Source organism: Amborella trichopoda, chromosome 13 (assembly GCF_054954075.1).
Source record: "Amborella trichopoda isolate Santa Cruz 75 chromosome 13, AtrichopodaSantaCruz75HAP2 v2.0, whole genome shotgun sequence".
Taxonomy (NCBI): domain Eukaryota; kingdom Viridiplantae; phylum Streptophyta; class Magnoliopsida; order Amborellales; family Amborellaceae; genus Amborella; species Amborella trichopoda.
The window spans coordinates 39,753,030-39,777,615 of record NC_142348.1 but is presented as its reverse complement, the minus strand read 5'-3'; the positions used below and the strand labels follow the sequence as shown (position 1 = coordinate 39,777,615).

The following is a 24,586-nucleotide window of genomic DNA, read 5'->3' as shown; positions in this document are numbered from 1 at the left end:
AAATAAGTAATCAAACACAATATTTTACATATCCAAATACAAATCTCCCAGCTTCTAGACCTGAGAACTCCCAATTTTCCAGCTTCTAATTGTCAAAAACAACATTTTGTACGGCCTAACACTTTGATCGTATGTCTCGGTTCGCATTACTGAACTCATCTTTTCTTTTCACCATAAACCCTTCTTCCATGTTGCTACCTCTGAACAACCCGAGGCATTTTTTATTATTTACTAGAGCTACTCATATAGGGTTAAACTACCAAAATGTCATTGCTTATTTAGGTCTATTCAATATTAGGTGTGATGATTTAATGCCTTCAATGATTTTGGCGATGCAAGCTAGCCTTCATAGCAACCAATGTTAAAAGATTAAAAAGAGCACCCTAAGTTGAAAAAATAATGCCCAAAAGTTGAAATTTGATATAGATGGTTAGATCTGTTTAAAAACTCATAACCCTTTCTTTTTCAATATCATTCACTTTCCCATCCATGATGAATACAAGCATGGTCTTAATTTAGATTGAAGAAAGGTTGTACACTTTTGGTAATGGTGGGTGAAATGGAGGACAATAAAATCCGTGTGCTACATGGTTGTGTTGAAAATGGTGAGTGAAAGGGGCAAAATAAGAGATGCAACAAGTAAAACAGTTTCAATCTCTCTTATCCCAGACACGTTAAATTGATTTTTCATGATAACATTTTGAAGTAAAACAATTTTAATCTCTCTGATCCCAGACGCTAAATTGATTATTCAAGATAACATTTGACTCTTGCTGATATGAATCAGTATGCATCTAAGTTTCTATCAAGTAAATATATGATCAAGATACATGTGAACAAAGAATCACAAAAACTATCTTGCCAATACAAATGCATAGGTATTGTAAGATTTAGAGTACCATAATTGCCTCTTTTTAGATAGCGAAATTAACAGTAAGAAAACTTGATGTTTAAGCTTTTTATAAAAACTCGAGGAAACAAGTCTCTACTCATAGAGAGATAAAGTACCTTTCATCTACTATGTGTGACTGTTCAAGTACACATTAAGTCGAGAATCCATCGGAACGGTGCATCTGCTAGAAGTGACATGTATCAGGATAACCTGTAACATCTCTTCCGGTTTCGGGAAACTAACACCGTAGTTGTTCAGAAGTTAGTAAAAGTCACATGTAACTCTCACGCGTCTTCACCGGAATAATTTAAGTACCGAACGCACCAATCCACCAAAGCCGCACATCTTCATTGAAGGGGTGTAGTTCTCCAGAACACACCAATCCACTAGAACCGAGCTCAACTTGTACATGTGCTCGGGCGAGGGGCACTTCATACGCTAATGTAAAATGCACAGTGAGTCTTTAAGCGCCTTCACTCTCGCACACACACACGTGCAGGTATGCAATCGCGTTTGCATGCTTGTGAGACTTTTCACAAGTCTTCTTTCTCTTTGGTTCTTAGAACACAACTTAAGAGGATATGCACATATTTAAACAAAACTTCCCTTATCCACATCTTCATTGTACGTAAGGAACCCATCACTTATCTTTTTACAAACATAACATTATTTCCAAGAATCCTCACTTTCATGGGGAATGAATCATAACATACACTATAAAAAATATGAACCGTTATATGGTTTATATAAAAAATATACACCATATGACTACATCAATTCTAGTCATATTTTTCTTTATCATTTATTAGAAAACACAAAAAAAAAGAATAAAATAATTTTTTTGTAATATTTATTAATATTATAATACTATATAAATATTGATTTTATAATATTATAATGTTCAATGCATATTACAATAACGAGTTATAATATTCATTTTTATCGGCATCATTTATTTTTTAAATATTCATAGTGAAATATTGATCATTTAATATTTTCTTATTATGAACCCTCACCATTAATATTAGGGTATTGTTATATTGTAATATGATATAGTAATATAATATTGTATTGTCATATAATAATGTTATATAATAGCAACGACCTATAATTTTATTTTAACAATATAGTAACGACCTATAATTTTATTTTATTATTATTATATTACATTATCATTTTAATATTAAAATCATATTGTATCAATATTACAATATTGTCTATTTTGTATAATTCTTTATTAACATTATAGAAAAATATTACATTATTATCTAATTTTTATGATAATGATATTTTTGTATAATAATAATAATAATATTTATGTGTAATTGTATTCTTATTATTATTTAAAATATTTATTATTAAAATAGCAATATTTATTGTTTATTTAAATACATATTTATTATTAAAATAATTCTATGAGTAGAATATATTTTGTTGGACATATATTACTCATAATTTAGTAATTTTAATTAATAATTACATATTTAATAAAAAGGGTGTAGTTTGTATGAACGTAAGGCTCTAAACAATCAAAATCAGGTGCACCTTTAAATAGTATAAAAAAGATGATGTTTCAGAATTGAAAATCTAATGGCCTGAAAATTTATTTTCTACTCTAATTATTAAATTCGAAGTTTCAAAAATAGAGTAGATCAAGTAGATCTTTGAATATTTGAAAATTTTGAAAGGTAACAGTCTAAAAAATGCATTAGAAGATGCATTATTTTGAATACTTCAAATTCATTTTTTCTCATGTCCATACATCTTGAGGTTGAGATGATCTATATTAGAATTTTTGGGCATCAAAACAACCTCTTCTAGTGAATTTTTTAGGAGCGCCTTTATTTAATTATTTAGGGCCTCACCCTTATATAAACTCTTTCCTTAATGAAAAAGCCTAATATACATCAAGGCATATTTATTTTTACTTTCATATTTTTTCAATAATATGTATTCCATATACAATGTACATCTTTTCCTTAAATCTCTCAAAGTATATAGATTTTATCGGTCATCCTATCCTAAAATAGCTCTTTATCCAAAAACAAAAAAACGATTTCCTATTTTTGAAAAATAGAAAGATACCGTACCTGTCCTAAACTTCTCTACTTGAAGGTCACATACCCTACATCCTCCTAGAGATAGGGTCCCCTTTATTTGAAAAATGTCCTACCCTTAGCTGTGGCTTAATATTGTACTCTCTAGAGATAGGGTCCCTAGCTGTGGCTTAATAATGAAGTATATGTGTGTATATATAAAATGGGGGCTGGGGAGAGTATCTCCTTTTTCCTAAAGTTGAGCATGCCAACCTGAACCATATGATCCTTGATCGGATTGGTAAGAGCGCATCAACTCTTTGAATTTTAATTTTATTTTTACAAATCTAACCAAGTTGAAATTTTGGGAGTCTACACAGTCCAACAAGGGCTCACATGTTAAAATATGTAGTAAGTAACACCCTAATAAAATAAAAGATCTAAAATATCTAATCTCATATTACTTTGGTTGTTTTAATTTATTAAAATATTTTAAAAAATGTCATAACATTTTTCCTGCAGTAGTGTGCTCACTCACACACTCTCAAGATCGGGCTGTTGAGGATATGTAGTAAATAAAATTATAATTAACTAAAATGTTTAAAATACCTAATCTCATATTCCTTTGGTTGTTTTAATTTATTAAAATATTTTAAAAAATGGTATAGCAATTTTCCTGCAGTAGCTTGCTCACACTCACTCAAGATCAGGTTGTTGAGAGTTTGTATCTCTATCAATCGGATTTGATTGAATTCTTGAGCATTCACACTTCTAATTATGGTTCAATTTTTAGATGTTTTATTTTTAATAAAACAAATAACCAAAATGCTTTTGAATTTTTAGAGGTATTTTTTGTTATTTATTTTATATAAAATTTTGATTTATATTTTAAAAAGTGCGCCCTTGTTGGAAGTGACCCTCAAAGTTTCAAAACCCAGAATATCTCGGTTTTATGAGCATGTTTGAGTATTCAATTATATTTGTTGGGTTGAGCTAAAATTTTGGTTATTAGTACTTCTAACCCACATGCATTGGTGAAAAAATAAATTAAAAGAAGTAAATAACCAAAATCTCTTGAAATATCATGGGCATTTTGGTTATTTTATTTTTTATGTATATTATTTTATATTTTTATAGATGCACACCAATGAGGCCAACTCACCCTCAACTTTTAAGGGTGAGCTTCCTATGAGAAGTGCGAGAAACTCACACTCCCAAGGGAGTGCATGGAGGTGCATTGCACACTTCCAAGTGCCGTACAATTCTTAGTTGTCAAACTAGGAAATGCTATAGCACCTTCACAGTTTTGGCTAGAAGACTTTGGAACTTCCAGTTGTCAAATACACCTTAAATATCGATATGTGGAAAAGCATCGACACGTGTCAACATACGATACAATAATAAATAAAAAAAATTGCATACCGGCAAAATAATAGAAGAGACTGATACAGAAAAAGCTATCAGTGGTTTCTTCCATACATGTGAAAAAGAAAATAGGAAGAAGAAAAAAGAAGAAGCAAGAATCACAAAAAGAGATGTATTTTGCGCCGCCCAAAACCCTTCAAAATGCACCGATAAGCTCCATAAGACCTTGGAAAACTAGATAGAGAATTTGATTGACCGAATAAAAGCAAGTTCCAAATGTGACTCATATTTTCTTTCACATATATTTCTAAAAATATCACATATAACATATAATTAATTGATTGAGAATACCATTCTTATTATAGGTAGGGACTCTTTCCCTACTGAACTACCCAAAAAAATAAAACTAACCTTTTGGACAGACCGTGCTAAGAGCGTGGCCCATATTGCTTCCCCTGATAGGGAGAACAAACTTCAAGGATTCAAACACTTGATCGCCAAAATTAATTTTGGAGACCAAAGCCCAATGAGAAGAGCTTCACATCCTATTGAATTCTTCTTCTCCAGAGAAATTTGAAGGAGGTTGCTTCATTTTATTCCTCATGAACATGACAAAATCATTGGTAATTGCCATCAAGGAAACATTTTGGCATCTAATGAACAATGCTTGTTGTCTGTGAAGGGTATCAACGATGAGTTATAGGAGAAGAAAGACACGTACAGCCGTGCGAGTGCCCTTGTCATTATCTATAAACCAACTCCAATTTGGGTAAGGTATTTAATTGTTGCAAGAGAGAGGAAACACATTGAACCCAAAAGGGAAGGGTCGTGTTTATGAATATTCCTTAAAGATGAGGGCAGTAAGATAATTTCCCTGTTTTCACCATGGATAACTTTTTGTAAATATACAAAAAGCATTTGTGCTTAATGTACAGCCATTGACATTTCCTATTGTTTTTATAGTGAACAGATTTTATTATCCCACGAGAGTATTTTTCCTTGTTGGATGTATGGGTATACTCAAAATCACCCCACGAAAAACCCGTATTATATGGGACTGATGTTGATGAATTTACTAAAGGGAATAGAAATTCAAAAAAAATAAAGAATCTTGGATATATCACTTAGTTTATATATATATATATATATATATATATATATATAACATCTATGGGAAGTTTTCTATTTAGTATGGATTCTTAACCTTATGCATATGAGATGAAAGATGAAAGAATATGTATGCTCTGTTTGGGTCACCATATCGAAAATTTGGCTTCTTATGAGATGAAAGATGAAAGAATATGTATGTCCTATTTGGATCACCATATGGGAAATGTGGCTTCTTCTTAGAGATAAGAGAACTTCTTATAGAGGAAAACATTGTTGCTCTTATGTCTCTATCTGGTGTTATCGGTAATGATTGCCAAAAGTAAAATGAAGGAAGAACGACATGTGGTATAGGTCGGGAGAGTGGCATAAAAGGGTTTGCTTGATTGGGTTTTGTCGAGGGTTAGAGATGCAACTTTATGTCCTAAAATCTATGATGTAACTTTCATTGGTATAATGGATTTTAGTTTGACGTACCCGTAGATGTAGCCTTTTAGGGTGACCCACGTAAATTCTTTGTATTCTCTATTTTTTTCTTATTTTATTTGCTTGTTGCCGGTTTTTTTTTCTCGTATTTTATTTGTCAAAAATCAATCCATTGGGTTTAGAGCTTCCACGCACAACACTCACCCCCATAAAATGCACTGTAGGAGTACTTTGAAAACCCTAAATTTTGGAGACATGATCACTTCTTCAAAAAGGCAAAATAAATTACTCTTCTTCATATGTACCCGAAAAGGGTAATACCTTAAGATTGAATAGAGGCAGTTTAATTATTTTGAACTGGTAAATCCAAATGTTTAAAAACTCAAAATCGAATTTCTTTTTAAAAAATGATTATCTGGTGTACATGTTAAAATTTCATATATAAAAAAAGTACAAGTATCAGAGATTATTTATTTTTAGTACAAAGAGATCATAGTCAATCTTATCCCATAGATTCTAGATGAAGTGATTTCAAGCATGTGATTGACTAGTCTAGAAGTTCAAAAAAGAACTCGCAAACTTCTTGACCCTCCTCAATCCATCCAATTTGACATCCAATTATTAGAAGTGATTGTGACCTTCTTGTAATAATAGTAAATGGTTTTGTAGTATACATTATCCAAGGGAAAAATACAAAACCATGGTGCTTTTATCGGCTTTTCTTGTTTAACTTTTAGTGCTTATACCAAACAACTAAGAGGGAATTAAGTATAAAACCATGGTGCTTTTACCGGCTTTCACGCTAACTTTTAGTGCTTATACCAAACAATTAACCTTTAATGAAATTAAAATGTTGGTATCTCATATCTATTTTGAAAGCTTTCCCATGTTTGAGAAGAAATAAAAATTGTGAGTATTTTGGAAGGAGGGAGAAAGGCAGGGGTAGCGTCAAACTGCAGGCGATGATGAAAACAAAGAATGATACTACGCCCTGCGTCCACTTCCATACAAACACGCAGCTTTGGTCTAATCTACAAAACGAAAATCCCAATACACCCTCTCTTCTCACTCTTAAATTCCCTGCAACCATCCCCCTCTCCTTCCCCATTCTTGGGGGCCTAAACCACTCTCTAACAATTCTCTCTCTCTAACGTTCTTTCTCTCTCTCAAATGCTTACTTTCCATTAACGAATCAACAAACTCAGTCTTGAAGGGTTCTGGGAACGAAGAGAGAGACGATGGCTCCGAACGACAATAACAGGCACTTTCATAGGGATAGTGGACCGCCTGCTGAAGTGGTCATAGATGCTCTTAAGAAGCCACATGAGGTATATCTTCACTATTATCACTTTCATATGTTATATTTATGTATTTGACGCATCATGTTTCCATATTGTTGATGGTTATAGCAGCAAAGATATTAAGGTTTTTTATCTTAATATATTTTACTGTTATAACCGTCAACATATACCCTCTGTTTGTTTGTCATTTCCAAGCATCTCTCTCTAGCAAAGAAATGAGAGAGAGAGTTTTGCAGTTGGTAGCACCATATTCTAATTATTTTCATGTTATAAATTGATAAAAGTCTTAGGAAAAAGGCTGGGTCGTGGTGGTAGCACCCTAGAACCTAATTACTATGTTTTGGTTTTCAATCTTGCCGACACTTTCAAAAAAGCTAACTCTTTAATCTATCTTAAAAAATTCGTAAGGGCATATCTTATCCACTTAATTACTCAAAAACAACAAAAAAGAAGAAGATAAAAGCCACATACATATTTTCCCTCGTATTCCTTTACAGTATGATTTATGCCGCCACAAAATTTCTATACGGGATCGGGGTATAGGTGATTAGGGGCTGGTGTCTCAACATAACGTCTTAAGCTCTATTTCTATGGTTAACACTTACAATAAAACATTTTTTAAAAAAAGGTACCATGGAATTTCCAAAACAAACATCTTTGCTGAGTAATTAATGGATGGATAGCGGTGGAGATAGAGCAGTAGAAAAACCACCACCTGAGCAGTTGGATGGACAGTGATGGAGATAAAGCAGTAGAAAAACCACTTGAGTGATCTCACATTCTAGTGCTTTGCTCTCATGAGATCACCGTATATGCTTTTGTTGGACGTCTACAATGCTCTTAAACCATGTTTTTTTGGCTTGAAAGAGAGAACTTTCCTGCAGTACCAACGATTTTGTTTTAGTAGAAAGCAGATGGATACTATAGCGCCTACGAAAGCCCTATAGTAGGCCAAAAGCTCCCCACCAATGCATTTCAGTGAGAATGTGCTTTCATACCCATTTGATATGAATCACTTTCCCATGTGGCAGAGCATTCATATCGGAAAGCTCTATCGGGAGAGAGCTTTTCAATGAAACAAATATGCCCTTACGCCCGTAATCTTTGCTATTCTTGTATCAATTCCAATACACTTCCCTGCCTATGTTCAGTTGCAGCTTTCCTTCCTATAAATCCCTTTTCAGGGTTCACCATGGGAGTTATACCATGGAAAAAATTTATATGCTGGCAGCCCATGGAAAAGGGTCATATGCGGACAGCCCGCATCGTAACTCCCCATCGCCGCCATCCAATTTGTTGGAGATTGGTGATGGGGAGTTACCATGCTGACTGCCTGCACTCTAGCTGCGTCTTTATATTATAGGATTGTATACAATGAGATCATTTTCTTTTGGTATAGGGAGTTCATAATTATTTACAATCAGATATGAAATTTGATAGCTTGGATGTGTCACAAAGTTCGAAAACATTTCTTTTGAACTTTGAACTTGGTCAATGAAATAAATGTAACCACCCAGTATCACATCCAATGGTCAAGATTAATTGTGACCACCTTACATCAAAAGTAAATGGTTTCATCGTATACTGTCTTTTATACTATATTTTCCCATTTTCATAAAGCTAGGAAAGGACTTTACCGGATACTACACTAACTATTGATTTCTCACATAACAAACATGAAAAAGTGATTGTCCAGTTCTTTCCTGCCTAACAAACCTGAGCACCAACAAGAAAGAGACCACCAATCTCATTTTCAGGTGGAGCATCACCTTCCTGCCCCCATGATGACAGGCGGTTTGGAGTTCACCAGCCTCACTTACACTGTCATAAAGAAGGAAAAAGTCGACGAAAAGTGGATATCAAGTGAAGTCGATCTCCTCTCTGACATCTCAGGTTATGCTCCGAAAGGCTGTGTTACGGCGGTGATGGGGCCGAGCGGGGCAGGGAAGTCGACGTTCTTGGATGGTCTGGCAGGCCGCATAGCAAGTGGTAGTTTGAGGGGCCGTGTAGCACTCGATGGTGCCGAGATGAACCCAAGTTTGGTGAAGAGAATGTCTGCATATATCATGCAGGATGATCGCCTCTTTCCGATGCTTACCGTGTATGAGACTTTGATGTTTGCGGCAGATTTGAGGCTGGGGCCGATACCGAGTTCAGATAAGAAGCTGAGGGTCGAGAAGCTCATCGAGCAGCTCGGGCTCACGGTCTGTCCTCTCTCTCTCTCTCTCTCTTTCTCTCCCTCTCTGTCTCTCTCCAGGGACATGAAAATCTACAGTGACTATCATGTCTTTTATACATGCAAGATTTATAAGACATGGAAGATCATCAAATGTGTGATATTAAGAGGAGAGCAGATGATGGGGCTGCATTTACATGTTGCATAGTGAGTTAGATGCACTTACTATTTCTAAACATCCAACGAGAAGTCATTTTACAAAAGGAAAAAAAAAAAAAACCGTGAGCACCGGATGATAATGGAATAATATTTCAATGTTCCAAAGGAAAAAGTTTATACAAAGTGTAACTTTATGCTATTGAAGTAAGGCACATCTTGAAAACCTTTTGGAAAAGGTCGTTCGATTGCTAAAAGATTCCAACATTGATAGATATAAAGAAGAAAAAAGAAAAAAAAAAAAAAAATTCAATTTTTTAAAATATTGTATGCGTGGACCATCAATTTTCAAAATTTTTAATTGTTTATAGATCTGTTGGATCTATATCACTTTCTAAACTTAGAATTTCATAATCAGTGATGAAATTAAATTTTTATACCATTGCATGGCTTTTTGGCATGGCAATTGCATAGTTTTGAGTTGCACCTTAATTGAATAGTATAAAAGTCACCCTTTTCTAAAACAAGCACTTGTGTGATTATGTAGGTGATACTTCTTTTTTAGTTATTTTGTTACAGGATTCTCGCAACACGTACATCGGCGACGAAGGCACCCGTGGTATATCTGGCGGTGAGCGACGGCGTGTCTCAATCGGTATTGACATCATCCATGGCCCATCCCTCCTCTTCCTCGATGAGCCCACCTCCGGGCTCGACTCCACCAATGCCTATGGTGTCATCGAAAAGGTCCATCACATTGCGCGCTCTGGAAGCACTGTAATCCTAACCATACACCAACCTTCCTCTCGAATCCAACTCTTCCTTGACCACTTGATCGTCCTCGCTCAAGGCCAGCTTATCTATCAGGGATCCCCCAAAGACGTGGCCCACCACCTCGGTCGCATGGGAAGGAGGGTCCCACCTGGCGAGAGCGCCACAGAGTATTTAATTGATGTGATCCAGGACTACAATCGTTCTGAGCTTGGTGTAGGACCAATTGCTGACTTTCGTCGTACTGGAGTGAGGCCACCGTTGCTTCCCGGGGCAACAGCTTTGCCATCACCATCGCCGATGCCAGCGCGGGGCCCGCGAAACGCTTATGATCATAGTGTGAGGCCCAAGTCACCATGGAGCGGGACACAGAGCGGGGTGATGGAGGCGCTTGGGTTGACGCGGCCCTCAGATTGGAAGAGCAGGAATCGGGCAAGGTAATTACGGTTTTGCCCTCGATGGAGGCCCTAGGGTTGTCTTAATTTTTTAGCACACTAAAACTTTGTTTAAAAAACTTATGCATAATGGTGAAATGGGTTGAGAGCTCATGCAAGACATGACTGGGGGGAAATTATGGAGGGGTACATTTCAAGGCAGTACCCAGATGACCTACTTGTAAGATGTAGGACACTAGGAATTGGAACTATAGAGGGTTATTAACATTTGAACCTCTTAGGTTCAAAATGAAAACATCCATTTCTAGGGTTCTAGTTTGATGAGTAAACCAGTGACAATAGCCTGAGGTCAAAGTCATTGAAAAGAATTTCTGAGGGGTTTGGGTATTGTTATTTAAATTTTATGTTTCTAGATATCTTGTTTCATTTATGCTGGTGTTCATTATTGTGCCATTTCCTAGGATAAATTTTGTTGAATTAATCGATAATAGCACCTTCATCTACATAAGATTGAGACTGATCCAATTGTGAACATATTAAAAAAAAAAAAAATTTCATGTGTTGGATACTATTTTCTCTATGGCTTACTCTGTTTACTTTACAACAGCTTATCTCCAAGCTACTACTACTCCAAGGCGATCCTCTCAGGAACACCAACCCCTCGTAGCAGTGACTACACAGTAAAGGAAGCTGACTATCTAACTCAATATACACCCCAAAACCCCTTCTTTGCCAGCCATCTTGCACCAAATTTCGCAAACCCCTTCCTCTCAGAGACTTGGGTCTTGATGCGCCGCAACTTTGTTAACATTCGCCGCACCCCGGAGCTCTTCCTCTCAAGACAAATGGTCCTCACAGTCATGGGCCTCATGATGGCCACCATGTTCATGAAACCTAAGGATGACACCCAAGGAATAACTGCACGCCTTAGTTTCTTCATTTTCACTGTATGCCTCTTCTTCTTCTCCTCTAATGATGCAGTCCCAGCATTTATCCAAGAACGCTTCATCTTTGTTCGAGAAACCTCTCATAATGCCTATCGTGCTTCGTCGTACGTGATATCGGGGCTCATTACCTATCTTCCCTTCCTGGCTCTACAGGCTGCTACTTACAGTGGCATTGTCTGGTTTGCTTTGAGCTTAAGGGGAGAGTTCTTATATTTTCTCCTTGTCCTCTATGTTTCTTTGATATCAACCAATTCATTTGTCATGTTCGTGAGCTCGGTGGTGCCAAATTATATATTGGGATATGCATCTGTGATCGCTTTCACCGCATTGTTCTTCCTGTTTTGCGGCTACTTCTTGAATCATGATGCCATACCAAGGGGGTGGCGTTGGATGAATGTGATATCCACCATGAAATATCCTTATGAAGGGCTACTGATAAATGAGTATGCGACTACTGATTGTTTTGCTAAAATGGGGGAAATTTGCATTATTAAAGGGACAAATATTTTAGATGGGCTGGCCATTACCACAGAAGAGAAGCAAAAATGGTATAGGGTGTTGTATTTGATTGGGTGGGCTATATTCTACAGGATTCTATTTTATATTGTTCTTAGGTTTGCTTCCAAAAACCAGAGGACATGAAGGTGTAACTGTTGCAAGGGGAAGGTGGTACCTGTAATAAGTTGGGTTTGGCTAAGGAGGGTAATGAGGAGGCTTTTTCTTTTCTTTTCTCCCGTTTTTTTTGGTACATTATATTTTGTGGCCAATGGCTATAACTCTCAATGTTATAATTATCATTGTTTTTTTATCTGAACTTTATTAGTATGTGTGTTTCTTTTTTGGTAAATCAGTGGGGGAGAAGCCCCCTACTCATTTTTTATTAATAGAAGATAGAAAAAATTACATCATACTATTTTACAACCTTATAATGGGGTAATTGTGCCACATCATGAAGTAAAGGAAGGTGAAGAAAGTCTGGAGTGACAAATGGTGGCCTTCACAAAAATTGTAGCCTTTTTAGTAAATACATTGGCCATCACATTAGCCTAACAGTAAACATGGCAAATGGTCCATAATAATTCTCAAGTTTGAATTTGCAGTTAGTAGCTATGGTATGAAGTGCATATGGAGATTTACACCTTCTTTGTATGACCTGAACAAGTAAGGTGGAATTGTTTTCGATTTGTAGGGGGAAGCAGTCCATTGGAATGGCTAAATCAACACCCGCTTCTAAACCTTGAAATTCTGTAGAATTATTAAAAGCAATACCAAGGGGAACCGAAAAAGTGGCAATGAAGGATCCATCATCCCTTCTATTGACATCCCCCAACCTGCTCTGTCTGAATTATGAAAAGAAGACCCATCAACATTTAGCTTAAATATTGTGGATGTAGAAAAGACCATGCCATTATTATGGGTAACTTGATTCTTTGCTGCCGCCACGTAAGTTGTAAGTTATCAGTAATTGCCTTTTTCTAAGATGCGATAAGTCCAGGCCTTAGCATCTGCCAAATCACGAATATGGCAAGTGATCCTTCTAATGAACTGCTCGTACGTGAGTATCCTCCCTTGAAACATACGATGCTTTTTTTTACTTAAAAAACCAACACCAAGCAAGAAAAAAGAATACCAGTTCTGAAAAATTCACGTTCTCTAGAAAATAGCTAGTGAATCAATCAATATGCGTGTTTACTAGATTCCCAAGAAAATAAACTAAGAAAGGATTAGGCCATAGAAGGATCAGCTAAACTAGAGTAGAAGTAGAGCAACAAATTGAAAGTCCAAAATGGAAGGAAAGGGGCTCGGTCCTAATGGTAGGACCCCCACACCTTAGTCACCACATTGTGGTTTTCATTCCTACTGACAGCATCCCACTACAACTTTCAGAAAACTAATTCTAAACTATTTGAGAACGGCCTGGGGCCTTGGCAGTAGTATTGCTGAATCCATGATGAAATCTCTAACTCCATTCTCATCAAAAGGTAGGGGCCCAAAATCCCACCGACTCACCACTTTTAACTTACCCAAAAAAAAAAAAAAAAGCCCTAAACTGAACTTGATAAATTCATGTATCTGGTGCGGATCGCGTCCTCTTAAGCTATTTAAAGCAAATTATCGAAAGTGAAACAACAAGAATATGTGGCTTTGAGATTGGGATTTTTGTGCCAGTTTGGTTCAAAGATAAATAGGTTCATCCAACCCCCTCAAATTGTGTTCAACAATCTCTTCCTTAGCCTTGAGATAGTCCATTTTATTTGGACTAAGTGCCAAATTTCCACTAAATAACTTGTGATTTGCAATGACCAATCATGTTTAACAAGCTATGAATGAGTTTCCTTCTTAAAATAATAAGGCTTGCCAAGGGTAAGTCGCTAACTGAATATTTGATGCCTTCTAGAAAAAGAAAACTTTCACCAAATTTTTATAGTAATATGATGCAATAACCTTAAAAAACTATGTTAGGACTATTTGTTTGATCCAAATTTTAAAATATACGGTATTTTCATTCTAATGAACAATCACAAAAAATAAAAAATTGAAAACACAACATCGAAAGTATTTTTTTAGCCCAATTAACATATGCCGTCCATTTTGATAAGATGCTTAGATCGAAGCCTTAGAAGGATTTTTTTCTTTTTTAATATTTTTAAATGACTTTTATTAGCATTAGATGAACAATGTTAAAAAAGAAAAAAATGATTTTGAGCTTGTAAAGGCTAACACCAAATGAATGGTCAAGATTCGTTGTTGGAATGACTCATTTGGACTATATCTAAAGGCTCAAATCGAACTTTTTTTTTAGGGATTGATTATTGAGACGAAGAGAGCGTGTGTGCAAAATTTTGAGTTTTACAAATACTACAAACATGGATTTTTACAATTGTAGTTGCATTATACTAGGATACAACCGTTGCATGAAATCACTGCTCAATAACTATTGTCCCTTCTATTTTTCCTTATTAGATGTTCGGGTTCACCAAAATCCCTTGTAACCCCCTCAAATAGCCCCAATTATGTTTTTTTACAAATTTAGTCTTTTATTTTACAAAATGCCAAACTCATCCATTAGTCAATTCCTGCCCGTTTCTCTTCCATAAGGGATTTAAAAAACGCCGGGTTGGCATGGAATCGCTCGATCTGACCCGAGAATGGGTCATCCCGTGCCGGTTCTATAAACATATAGGAAATTGCCCAGGTCTAGACGAGAACCTACGATTTGCTACAGTAAAACAACGTTTTGCTACAGTAAAAACACTGATTCACCGATTCTTGGCCGATTTGTTGTTTTTGCACTCGTTTTTTTGCCGATTCACTATCACTCAAATGGCGATCCGGTTCGCTGATTCACCAATCCGGATCGATTTTTGTAATGCTCGAACCTAATCACTGATCCGGTTTTGAAATCCCTATCTTCCATTGCCCAAATCCAATCTTACCTCGAAGGATCTCACTCTAAAAATTTAGATTTGAAAAGAAAAAGAATTTTTGTGTAATATTATGACCCACTTTACAATTGCATCAATATATTTTAAACTTGCAAAATGATTAATCAAAGCTTCTATCATTGTTGCTAATGGATTACTATTTGTTTATTTATTAAACAATTAATATATTATTAGAACGAGTAATATATTATTATTGTTGTTGTCGTTGTCTTAAAATTGTATATATATATATATATATATATACAATTTTACGACAACGACAACAACATACAGAATGATCTGAAATTTAAAGCGTGTGTTCATAAAAAAAGGTGAAACTACGAAAAATATCAAAAAATTATTTTATATGAAATAAATTGACCAAAATACCCCGGAAAAGTTTCAGGGTTATTTTGGTTATTTTTGTTAAATTTTTTTTATATATATATATTTTTTTATTAGGCGCGCTTTACTAAGATGTACGTATGCTCCAAATTTCAGATCATTCTGATTTGTAGAAAAAAAATGAAACACTTTTAGATAATCGTAATTGTGTGATAAACTTTGGACGGTGATGAGGGTAGGCGAAATCACTGTTCGTTTTTGCCTGTAGGCGATGGGAAGACTTTCCGCCCCCCCTCTCTCTCTCTCTCTCTATATATATATATATATATATATATATATATATATATATATATATATATATATATATATATATATATATATATATATATATATATATATATATATGTATGAGCAATGATCCAATGCGGCGGTTGTATTATAGTATAATGCAACGACACTTTTAGAAAACCATATTTGTGGTATTTTTATGACCCCAAATATTGTACACACACTTTCTTCATCTCAATAATTAATCCCCCAAAAAAAAAGTCCAATTTGAACCCTAGATATCGTCAAAATGAGTCCCCTCAAAAAATGAATCTAGACCATTCATGTTGTGAATTTCAAGATATTAGCCTTTATAAACTCAAAATCATTTTTTTTCTTTTTTAACATTGTTCATCTAATGATAATAAAGCCATCCATAAAAATTGGAAATGAAAACCATCTATAGGCAATGATTTCATGTAACGGTTGTATAGTAATATGATGGCATCTTATGGCCATTTGTTTGATCCAAATTTTTAAATATACACTCTTTTCATTCTAATGAACAATCACAAAACAAAGGAAAAAAATTGAAAACACAACTTAAAAAGTATTTTTTTAGCCCAATTAACATAGGCCATTCATTTTGGTGAGACGCTTAGATTTAAGCCTTAGAGTTTTTTCATTTCTAATTTTTTTGGATGGATTTATTATCATTAGATGAACAATGTTAGAAAAAAAAAATGATTTTGAGTTTAGAAAGGCTGAGATCTTGAAATTCACAAAATGAATGGTCTAGATTCATTTTTGGATGGACTCATTTTGACGATATCTAGGGTTCAAATTGAAATTTTTTTTTTTTGAGGATTGATTATTGAGATGAAGAGAGAGTGTGTGTGAAAAATTTGAGATCATACAAATACCACAAACATGATTTTCTAGAAGTGCGTTGCATTATATATATATATATATATATATATATATATATATATATATATATATATATATATATATATATATATATATATATATATATATATATATATATATATATATATATATATATAAAACACGCAAAACACAATTTTTCGGCCAAATGTATTTTCGGCCAAATGTAGATCCCTATAGTCGTTTATAAGCGACTTTGTGGGGACCCATTTGGGGTAATATTAGCATTGGTTTGAAAATGGATATTTGAAAGCAAAACTATATGAACTCAGTGCACCTCTGGTTGGTGTGTAAATGTTTTTCAGAAAAAATAGCTACAAATGTAAACACTTTGCAGGAAAGGTTTTTTAGCAAATTTTTTTCTAACCAAGTTTGTTAGCACATTTCAAAAGTATTGTGTAAATGAATTATGTATGTTTGGTATTTAAATGTATTTTGTAATTATATTAAATCTATATATACAATATTTTAAATATTAAAATATATAATTATTTTTATTTAAATACTATTTAAATATAATATATTCAATATTTTTTAATTTACATTTTTATTTTTAATATATAATATTATAATATATATTGTATTGTAAATATTTATTACAGAAATAAAATATATTATAAAATAAAATCTATTATATACTATAAAATTAAAATATAATTATATAAAAAATTTAGGAATTGCATATAATGAGACCATTTACCTCTCACAATTACTTACAATCATCTGATGCAAAATTTCAATATGATGGCCTGGGTGTGTCACAAAATTCGAGAAAAATTCGTTTGAGCTTAGAGCTTGGCTAATGAAATAAATGCTGCCAACCAATTTCACTTTCAATAGTCAAGATTAATTGTGACCACCTTATACCAAAGGTAAATGGTTTCATATATACTTTCCTCATATATAACATACCATAAGGAAAGAGTTTATAGAAGGTTGCAACCTTAAAATGTAGAACTATGGATGCACCTTAAAAATCCATTCGAAAATATTATTTTAATATTTTAAAACCCTCTAATTGAGCATCTCGATATCGAGATGTATGATTATGAAAAAAAATGATTTTGAGTCTCAGAAATAGTGTCTTACAACACATTATCTAGACCATCAATTTTTAAAATTTTCATATGTGTATAGATCTACTTGATTTTAAGAATTTTTGGAGTTTAAAATTTTATAATTAGATATGAAAATAGATTTTGAGATAATCCTAAGAATATTTTACATCAAAATTATATGTTATGATCAAATTTGAAGGTACGTCCCAAGACTAGACTTTCAATGCAAGTTACCCTAACCAAACATGTTTTCTCATTTTCTCCCCCAAAATACACTTTTCTAGCAAATAGTACCCAGCTCAAAAAAAAAAAAAGAAGTTTAAACTACCTTCCCTTACTTTTACCATGTCTCTCTCTCATCTTTCCCACAAAAATGTGGTCTGGCGAATTCTTAGGGCGGTCCGACAGTGTAATGTCTGTCCAATAAATAACAGTGGCAGTCCGATAGTACAAGTTAATGGTACAAAAAGGGATCTAGCGATCAGAGAAACGCTCCGACATTTGCAACAAGGGGGCTGGCAGTTGAAAAGTGCGGTCCAACACTCTTTTTTTGAAATAAGGGGTTCGACAATTCAAAATTCGGTTTGGCATAAATGCAGGGGTCCTACAATTCAACGTTTGGTCCGGCATAAATGCAAGGGTTTGGCAATTCGATGATGTGGTCCGACAATTGCTACTCAGGTCCGGCAGTCCATGTCAAATCCGGCCAAAGTGATTTCTTGTGTACAGTACGGGTATTTTCGTTTACAAAAATAAACTTTTTGACTTAAGGAAAAAAGTGTGAAAAAAAAATTCGTTGGGAGTAACTTGCATAAAACTCTAGTGTTGGAGGTTATTTGTAATTTTCTCAAATATATACTAATAACATAAATGTAAATACATAATATATAACATAATATAATATACTTTATATTTATTTTATTAATGTATATTTGAATTATATATAATATCTAATATAATATAAATAGGTATAAATGTTATATATTATATTATATTATTGTAACAATCCTAAACTTTTGAAAAAAAAAAAGAAGAAAAAAGGAGAAAATATGCTTTTAATTAGGTGATATTCTGTTTGAATATGATGGTCCTTGAGGACCATCACTATTTTCAAAAACTTTTGCTTTGGATTAACTTTTGCTTTGCCTTTACTTTTTTTCTTTGCCTGCTTTTGCCTCCTGCTGCTTGCAGCTGGCAGCGTCCTTTAGCGGACGTGGTTTTTGTACGATAAAAGTCTGCTTTTAACGCGACACCTGAGGTATGAGATAGAGCGTAATAAAACAATATACTAATACGTTATAAGAATTTAAATAGGGGATGTGAGCACTCCCACCCTAAAACAAAATTTTGAGATCTCTCTCTCTGGTTGAAACACAGTGAACTTCTCTCTCGAACCGAATTTTTTATCGGAAGCTCCCTCTCAAATAATTGTGGGTAAGTGACATCGTCTTTCTGAAAAATAGTCTATTTTTAATAAATAGTGATATTTCCGTCCAGGATCTTTATTTTATAAGTTTTATGTGTAAGTGACATCGTCTTTCTGAAAAATAGTCTATTTTTAATAAATAGTGATATTTCCGTCCAGGATCTTTATTTTATAAGTTTTATGTGTAAGTGACATCGTCTTTCTGAGAAATAGTCTATTTTTAATAAATAGTGATATTTCCGTCCAGGATCTTTATTTTATAAGTTTTATGTGTAAGTGACATCGTCTTTCTGAAAAATAGTCTATTTTTAATAAATAGTGATATTTCCGTCCAGGATCTTTATTTTATAAGTTTTATGTGTAAGTGACATCGTCTTTCTGAAAAATAGTCTATTTTTAATAAATAGTGATATTTCCGTTCAGGATCTTTATTTTATAAGTTTTATGTGTAAGTGACATCGTCTTTCTAAAAAATAGTCTATTTTTAATAAATAGTGATATTTCCGTCTAGGATCTTTATTTTATCAGTTTTATGTGTAAGTGACCTCATTGTCTCGAAAAATAATCCATTCTTTTTAAAAATAAAATGAAATAATTATTTCTGCTTATTATCATGAATTTTAGGCGCGATAAATTTTATGCGCACGTGATCTCATTATCTTGAAAAATAATCTTTTTAATAAAAATTGTGATATTTTATCTATGTTAGAAATTTTGAATGCTGTAAATTAGAAAAATAAATTTATTTATTTTTCTTGTCTATTGTTAGAAATAAATGTGATATTTCTGCTTTTAGTAAAATTGTGATATTTTTTTCTACTGTTTTGAATATTTAGACATTATCAAATTCATGTGCAAGTGACTGCCTTATTATTTAAAAATTGGCATTTTTACAATTGATTATAGTATTGTTGTGAAATGTTTATTTGTGAATTGATATTCCATAAATTGTGATAATTCCGTATTCTTGAATTTTTATAAGAGTTTTTCTATACATATTAAATTGGCAATTATGCTAGAATGCCTTTACAAACTGCTACCTTTCTAAATTTGAGCCCAAAATATTTGATTGGTTATTTTTGAAATGTTATAGAGAGTGACTGTTATTAATGGTTTAAGTGAAATTCATATTAATGGTTTCAGTGATATGTTGAGTACATGATATTGCTGCTTTCGAATATTTAAAGAGATTTAGAAATAATTTAAGTATGCAAGTGGACTCATCCGGTTCGCCAGTGAGGTATAAGTGGACCTATCTGGGACGCCGGTAGGGTTTAAGTGGACTCATCAGGTACGCCGGCGAGGTATAAGTGGACCTGCATGGATTAAGTGGACCTATCTGGGACGCCGATAGGGATTAAGTGGACCCATCAGGACGCTGATGGGGTATATAGGTGACCTACTTGGGACGCCAGTAGGGTATTTTGTGAAATCCTTTGAATTATGTACTGCCGTTAAAAGTGTTATAAGCATTTCAATTACTCGGATTATACTTAATTATGCATTTATTGAAAGTGAAACTGTTGATGCATTTCTGTTAATAGATCTCATTTTGGAAAATATTGATATCTTTCAATCATGATTATTTTTAGGATTATGATGATCACTTACTGAGTAGCCAAACTCATCAAACTATGGTAAACATTTTTTCAGGATAACTACGGATTCATTTTGAGTGCTAGTCAAGATTAACCTTGGAAGAATTCGTCAGTGTACATTTATTCTATCAATAGATGTATATATGTTGTGTCTGTCACATCTCAAGAATAACAGTACTGTAAATTCTTGGAGTATGACAATTATATTATATTGTATTCTATCATAAACAATAGATATATAAATTAATAATATAAATATATTATATATTATTTTATATTACAAATAATCGATATATAAATATATATTTTATATATTAAATAATAGTATATGATATATACGAAGAGTACTCAATGCAATTTGCTTTCGAATGGGGGGTTACGCTAGTTCCTGGCCTTTGTTTGCCTTCTCTCACCATTGTTGTTGGCGATTCTCGGGTCGCCCATGAATGCACTAATATCCTTTCGGATTTAGGGGTTTCTATTATACTAGTGAATATTAAATAGTGGGTTTGCGTGTGAAAATAAAAAACACGGGGAATGTTTCTCCCCTTCAAGAGGTGATGTTAGGTTTTACCTTGAATTAGACTATTTCATTGTAAAATGTTTTACCATGGGATTTATTTCTTACACACCAAACGTACTTATGAAATGCAAGTTTCACATGAAAAATTTCTTAGGAAGACATTTACGAACAAACCAAACGTGCCCTTTCTATGTACTTATATAGCTATATTTGTACACTTGTGGAACAAACCAAACGTGCCCTTTCTATGTACTTATATAGCTATATTTGTACACTTGTGGTGACTATAAAACATTTGAAATAATTAAGTTAAAAATAATATGTAAAAATAAAGGGATTGTCTATAAAGAGATTATTTATCTTTTGTACATAGAGGTCACAATCATTCATACTCATTAGATTTCAACTTGGATGACTTAGGGTTAGTCACAAAGTCCGATTTTTTTTTTTTTTGGGAACGTTGTGCACATTCAATGACACTTTTACAACCATCCATTTTGAAATTTAAGGGATAAAAATGATTGTGACCTCCATGTACAAAAGATAAATGACCTATTTGCAAACAATATTACAAGTAAACTAGGATTTGAATGAGATAAAACTAAAGCTTTGTTAAATAAATTAAAAGGTAAAAAATATATGGAAAATGTTTATATAAAGATGCTACCTTATAATGTAAAACTACAGATGCCCCTCAAAAATCCATTGGAAAAGGTAGTTTTAATGCTGAAAAACCTTATGATTGATGATCTCAACATCGATATGTATGACTATGAAAAATAAAAAGATTTTAAGTCTCAGAAATAGTGCATTTTATAACATATTATCTACACCTTCCATTTTTGAGATTTTCATATGTTTATAGATCTACTTGATTTTAATTATTTTTAAAATTAAAAATTTATAATTAGATATAAAAATAGATTTTAAAATAATCCTAAAAATATTTTACACCAAAATTATATACCATGATAAAATTTGAAGGTGCACCTTACCTCTACACCTACGGATGCATGTGTATGCAAATTGCACCCAAAATACACACAAGGGAAAGAGAAAATGTAAAATGTAGGTATCATCAACACAGAACCCAAACAAAAGGGAGTCAAATCATACCTATAAACTTTATGTTGGGGACACCAAGGTGATGATATGAGGGCGATTTCTGATAGATGGGAGCTATTGGGATGATTTTTGGAGGTGAAGGTACAGTGGAAGGGTACATGATAGTGTGCACAGATAGAGGACCAACATAGGATGAAAAAGTTAGGATTCAAGACCGAATTAAAGGTTTAAACTAAGTGTGTGAGATTTGGGGCTTAAAATTCACGAGCAAGAGAATATCAAAGGATTTTGGGGTCCTAAAGCTAGGGATTAGAACTTAATTAGGTTGAGGTAAACTATGCCTAATTGGGGGGTAATCGGGACCTCATTACGGTTTTTTAAGGCTAATTAGGGTTTGGAGAGGTTTAGGATTAATGTAAAAACTTAAGAGCTCAAGATTTGGGGACTGGATGCTCTCTTATTTGGGTTCTAAGCGTGGTATTTGTTATTTAAGGTCAATGGGTTAGGGTTTCAAACTAACAGCCATAATTTCTCACTTAAATCGTGTACCAAACAATTGAGAAAGGCTTCACATGACTTTGGGACTTATTTTGAGGTAGTCATCATTATCATCATCAGAGTTTTGTCCCAACTATTTAAGATTGTCTGCATGAATCCTCATCATCAGAGTTTTGTCCCAACTATTTAAGATCGACTGCATGAATCCTGATCTGCTATTTTGCTTTATCAAGATTCATATACGCTTAGTGAGGTCATAAATCCACATATCTTTTCTTACTACTTTCAACATGCTTTTGACCCTATATCTTGCCTCATTTTAGCCATCTACTTGAACCTCCTAATAATTGTTGTATTGGGTATGCACTGTACATGGTTAACCTACCTAAATCGTTTCTCATCTTATCGCCTAGTGAAGCATACCTAAGATCTTCATAATGTATTCATTTTGAATTCTATCCCTTCTTGTTTTGTCACTTATTCATCCCGACATCATCATGTTATTTCTTTACCACTCAACATTCCACCCCAATAAAACAAAAGTGGTCTCACAACTTCCCCCATAAGGCACAATTATTGAGCTAGTGTATTGAAGAATAGATAAAAAGAAAAAGAGGTCCTACACATGGTGTACCAAGTTGGTGTTGGGTCCAATGCATAGTGCCGAAATGCTAAGACCTATTTGGAATAAACACACTTAAAAAAAGTAAAAAGTATACATAAAGTTGCAACCTTAAATTGTAGAATAAAAGATGTACCTCAATAATCCATCATAAAAGGTTGTTTGGATGTTGGAAAACTCTCTAATTGATCATCTTGATATTGAGTTGTATGATTATTAAAAGAAAAAAATATTTCGAGTTGTGTATCTTGGAACACATTATTTGGACCGTCCATTTTCAATATTTTCATGTGTTTATATATTTACTTGATTTGAATCATTTTTAGAGTTTAAAATTTTTATAAGTAAAAATGAAAATAGATTCTCAAGCCTTCCAAAGAATTTTTTATATCAAAATCATATGGGTAAAGTTATATAGAGCTGAGGCTCTAAACAATCAAATTAGAGCCTACCTAAAAAATTTCACTAGAAGAGGTTGTTTTGATGCCCAAATATCCTCAAATTGATCTCTCGGCATCAAAATGTATGAACATGAGATAAAAGTGGATTTCAAGTTTTGGGAATAGTATATTTTGTAACGTATTTTGGACCGACAATTTTCAAGATTTTCAAGTTTTCATAGATCTCTAGATCTATACTATTTTTGAAGCTTTAAACTTTACAAATAAAGATGAAAATATATTTTAAGGCTATCAAAACGATTTTTAGTATTAAAACCACATTTCTCAACACCATTTGAAAGTAGGCTTTAATTTGATTGTTTAGAACCTAAGCTCTATACAAACCGCACCCAAATTATATGATAAAATTTAGGTTGCTACCTTCAAACCGCACCCTTTAGAAAATGATGATAACTTTCAAGCGGTGGATCGTATTTTCGTGGGATTTTAGGTGAAGTTTGACTTGGGTTATGGTAATGACTAAATTAGGGTTTTTGAGGGAATTTTGGCAGATATGTTTTATGGTGGATGCTTTATTATATTATCTAGGGAGTCTATGTGCCATTTGGAGTAGGATTTTATAGTCAATACCGAGGCCCAATCAAGTAGATAGAAGGCTCCTATCCAAAATTCTTTTATAAAGAACCCCAATAAGAAACAAAACCCTATGCCAGTTACATAAACTACCCGGACCCGAACCCAAAGTAACAGGACCGGGACTCAGACCAGAAAATATAATGTGGGACCCGGACCCGGACTTGGACCCTAACCCAATTGGGCCAATCCAAAAATTAATATA

General features: G+C 33.6%; 1 protein-coding gene across 4 annotated transcripts; it reads left to right on the top strand.

Annotated features, from left to right (window-relative positions):
- Positions 1-6,725: 6,725 nt before the first annotated feature.
- On the top strand, positions 6,726-12,386 carry LOC18446444 (ABC transporter G family member STR2). Of its 4 annotated transcripts, none has more exons than XM_020674892.2 (4): positions 6,726-7,154; positions 8,885-9,331; positions 10,039-10,667; positions 11,233-12,386. In XM_020674892.2, the coding sequence occupies exons 1-4, from the start codon at positions 7,065-7,067 to the stop codon at positions 12,212-12,214; spliced, it is 2,148 nt and encodes a 715-aa protein (XP_020530551.1). In that variant the 5' UTR covers positions 6,726-7,064; the 3' UTR covers positions 12,215-12,386. The 4 variants fall into 4 exon arrangements, with proteins under 4 accessions (XP_020530551.1, XP_020530553.1, XP_088710865.1 ...); XM_020674894.2 differs by having other exon boundaries at positions 6,748-7,154; positions 8,813-9,331; XM_088854739.1 differs by having other exon boundaries at positions 6,822-7,154; positions 8,919-9,331.
- Positions 12,387-24,586: the final 12,200 nt, after the last annotated feature.

Bases quoted from the DNA above. Each gene is read 5' to 3' on its own strand.
- LOC18446444 (XM_020674892.2), top strand. From the start codon at position 7,065: ATGGCTCCGAACGACAATAACAGGCACTTTCATAGGGATAGTGGACCG. The intron at 9,332-10,038 runs GTCTGTCCTCTC...ATTTTGTTACAG, and splicing joins TCGAGCAGCTCGGGCTCACG to GATTCTCGCAACACGTACAT. The intron at 10,668-11,232 runs GTAATTACGGTT...ACTTTACAACAG, and splicing joins AAGAGCAGGAATCGGGCAAG to CTTATCTCCAAGCTACTACT.